The sequence below is a fragment of the Trichinella spiralis genome (genome assembly GCF_000181795.1).
Source record: "Trichinella spiralis strain ISS 195 chromosome Unknown Scfld6448, whole genome shotgun sequence".
NCBI lineage: Eukaryota > Metazoa > Nematoda > Enoplea > Trichinellida > Trichinellidae > Trichinella > Trichinella spiralis.
This window is the reverse complement of record NW_003533387.1, coordinates 369-3,600: the sequence shown is the minus strand read 5'-3', so window position 1 is coordinate 3,600 and position 3,232 is coordinate 369. Positions and strand designations below refer to the sequence as shown.

The window sequence follows — 3,232 nt, the reverse complement described above, 5'->3', positions numbered from 1 at the left end:
ATGCGTTGCAACGACGACGACAACGACTATGGCATTGTTGCTGGATGTGGGCGAACAATGTCGACTAATGTCGTCGTTGATCATCCGAACGAAGATGTTGTGGAAATGTTGAATGCAAATTCAATGGAACAGTGGAAAAAGGATCCCAGTGCAGGTGACGTGGCTGAAATCGAAGTCACCGTTCAAAATGTCAATCCACTGGCCGCATCTTCGGAACAGCAGGATGTTTCGAATCGACCAACGACGACGACCATTGGAACACCATTGGGTAGAGTTATTATTATTATTGTTGTTGTTATTCAAAAATTGGAAAATATATTTGGTAAAAATTAAAAAAAGAAAAATAGTTTTAAAAATTATAATTTAGAAAATGGCATTACAATTGTCGTCGTTATGCCTTTGAAACTAACTTGCAAAGTGTTGTCGTTTACCAAATTCGATCCCAACCACGTACCACGAGCGATACTCAGCAGCAAATTATCCGTATGAATTTTTCAATTTTTAATATTATTGATAAATGAAGATTGTTTTCTCTTCTTCTTTGTTCTATTCTATTAGATTACTGTTGAAGATTATGTGACCGCTATGGAATTGTTGACGAACGATTTTCGTTTTCGTCTGTACACAGTATTTCATCAGAGAATCATTTTCGCCTGGTTAATTGCCAGCTTGATAGTGATGTTTTGTGTTCTTTTCTCCAACGCTCGAGGTCTGGTGTTGTTCGCATTGTCTCTCGGCTGGTCGTCTGTAATTGGACTTGGCACGTTGCTTTGTGTAATTTTTGAACGAATGGTAATGGGAAATAATTAATTGTCCATTGTGAAATATGAATGATTTATTTGCAATATTAATTAATTTTCCATTCGTTCATCTCACCATTTTTTCAAAAATGTTCTTGTTTTAGCTTGACCAAAGTCTCAGTGCTTGTGTGGCGACGGTGAACAGATTTCTCGTACGGCACAATTTGCTGCTTTGTGTTGACGATCGTGGCAAATTTTCCTGTCACAAAATAGCTATTGTATTTTTGTATTTCAACTTGGACCAATGCATTGTAATTTTAGTTTTGAATTAATTTTCATAATTTAAAATTTTTTTCTGGTATCTTTAACTCCTCCATTTCAGTTGGAAGTTGCGAAAAATGTTGAAAAGCTCGGCTTGAAATTGCACCGTCGACAACATCATTTACCCATTCCAACAACGCCAAGCGTCTCGTCGCAGGTCGACATCGTCGCCGCACCGACCACTGCTCAGAACAAAGTTTGTTGACAAATAATTAATAATTTTGGTCATTTTTAATTTTAACATTACAATGTTCTCTTCTTCTTTTTTGATATTTTTTCATTTTCAATCAATTTTGAGGAAAATGCAAAAAGATTAATATTGCAGCACACGCAGCGGTATTGTCGTGATTTGATCAGGCAGGGGATCAATTTGCCGGTCGTCAGGTTTCAAGACCAAACCGACGACATGTCCATTACGGTGAAGCATTGTAAATTTGCATTGTGTCTGTGTCAGTATTTGGAAAAGTGTCATTTTCAAAAGCGTCGTCGTTCATTGTTCTGTTGGTCTCTGTGTGGTATTTCAACGTTTTTCTTGTTATTCTGCTCTTGATTGTGACGTAATAGAAATTATACTATTATTATTATTATTATCATGCGTATGATAATTGGTTCTCTTTGTTCGTTTTGTTCCATTGAATCCAAATCAGTAAACTCTGATCAATAATTGTTGAAGCTTGCGCTCGGATTTCGCTAACAACGTTGTTGTATGTACACTTTCTTTTCGTTCAAAACGAAAATATTTTAATTACATTTTGTGGAAATATTTGTTTCGAAATTTTATTCTTTTTATTTTTTTACAATTTACAGTTTTGTTTGTTAATTTTCAAAAAATCATGTCCACTGAAAAAGACAATCCTGATGCTGGTATAATTAGTGACAAGACAACTGCCGTCGACGGAGAACTGTTATCCGAAATATTGGGAATGGTGAATATTTCTTGTCCAAGTTTAAAATAATCTGTTTATTGACTGGAATTTTCAATTTCAAAGGGCATCGATCTGCGTGAATATGCAAAAGATGTTCAAAAGCAGCTAAAGTCGGTCGAAGCGGATGCAATACAAGAATGTAAATTTGAATTTTTTCAAACTTTTTTTAACATTAACAATCTGTTGTTGTTGTATGTTCAGTTGTTGAACAGGCGGAAAACATTGCCACGTTGCACAATGAAATTCGTAATTGCGATCAAATTTTGAACGTGATTAATTTGTTTTATTTGCATTTTTCTTTTTCTTTTTTTTTTGAAATCACCATTTCTTTGTTTACAGCAGATGGAGTCGATGTTGACAGCTTTTCAGTCGGATCTGGGCAACATCAGCAACGAGATTCAGTCGTTGCAAGAGCAGTCGGTGAAGATGAGCGTCAAGTTGAAAAATCGACAAGCCGTCCGAGGTGAACTGAGTCAGTTTATCGACGAAATCGTAGTCCCAGAAGTGATGATCAAGTACAATTTTTTTTTGAATTGAAATTTGTCGATGCAATTGCAATGTGTTGAATATAATTTTTTCTTTTTCTTTTCTTTTCTTTTCTTTTCTTTTTTTCCCACCAATTTTGCAGGACAATTATCGACGAACCGGTGTCGGAGAGGCTTTTTCTTGAACAATTGCACGAATTGCAACACAAAATTGCATTCGTCAAGCAGCAAGCCTTTCGTGAAGCTCTTTCCTGCGTCGAAGTGGAAGGTCTATTGGAAAATCTACGACTGAAAGTATTTGTCGAAACGAAAACAAAATTTTTTTTTCTTTTTAATCAGTCTCTTTTCACTGATTCAGGCAACGGAAAAGACCAGAGATTTTTTGCTCAAGCGAATATACCAATTTCGCAAGCCGATGGCGAATTATCCAGTCACGCAGGGCACGTTGTTGAAATACAGATTCTATTTCGAATTTATACTTTCCAACGACCGTTACGTGGCCAAAGAGATTCGTGATGAGTACGTGAATACGACTAGTAAAATTTTCTACACCTACTTCAAAACGTACGCGAGTCGACTGATGAAACTCCAACTCGACGACGTTGCTACTAAAGATGATCTGCTGGGATCGGATGATTCTACGAAAAATGGGTCAACCATGTTCTCCACCAGACCCGAACGTTCGCAACAGGGGCGACGGTATTTTCGCTCGGGCTTCTCGCATGTCGGGTATTGAAAGAGGGATCTGGAAAGCTCCCGA

General features: G+C 37.0%; 1 protein-coding gene across 1 annotated transcript; it reads left to right on the top strand.

Annotated features, from left to right (window-relative positions):
• Positions 1-2,988, top strand: Tsp_12984 (vacuolar protein sorting-associated protein 52-like protein). The gene is made up of 12 exons (XM_003366165.1): positions 1-322; positions 368-483; positions 559-792; positions 905-1,018; positions 1,123-1,257; positions 1,387-1,576; positions 1,869-1,987; positions 2,051-2,126; positions 2,189-2,256; positions 2,327-2,502; positions 2,616-2,766; positions 2,812-2,988. The coding sequence occupies exons 1-12, from the start codon at positions 1-3 to the stop codon at positions 2,986-2,988; spliced, it is 1,878 nt and encodes a 625-aa protein (XP_003366213.1).
• The last annotated feature ends 244 nt before the right edge of the window (positions 2,989-3,232 follow it).

What these genes read in the sequence shown, in the direction of transcription:
- Tsp_12984 (XM_003366165.1), top strand. Translation starts at nt 1, where the DNA reads ATGCGTTGCAACGACGACGACAACGACTATGGCATTGTTGCTGGATGT. An exon ending in GTTCTGTTGGTCTCTGTGTG is followed by an intron (nt 1,577 to 1,868) that starts GTATTTCAACGT and finishes TACAATTTACAG; the next exon opens with TTTTGTTTGTTAATTTTCAA. An exon ending in GTCCCAGAAGTGATGATCAA is followed by an intron (nt 2,503 to 2,615) that starts GTACAATTTTTT and finishes CCAATTTTGCAG; the next exon opens with GACAATTATCGACGAACCGG.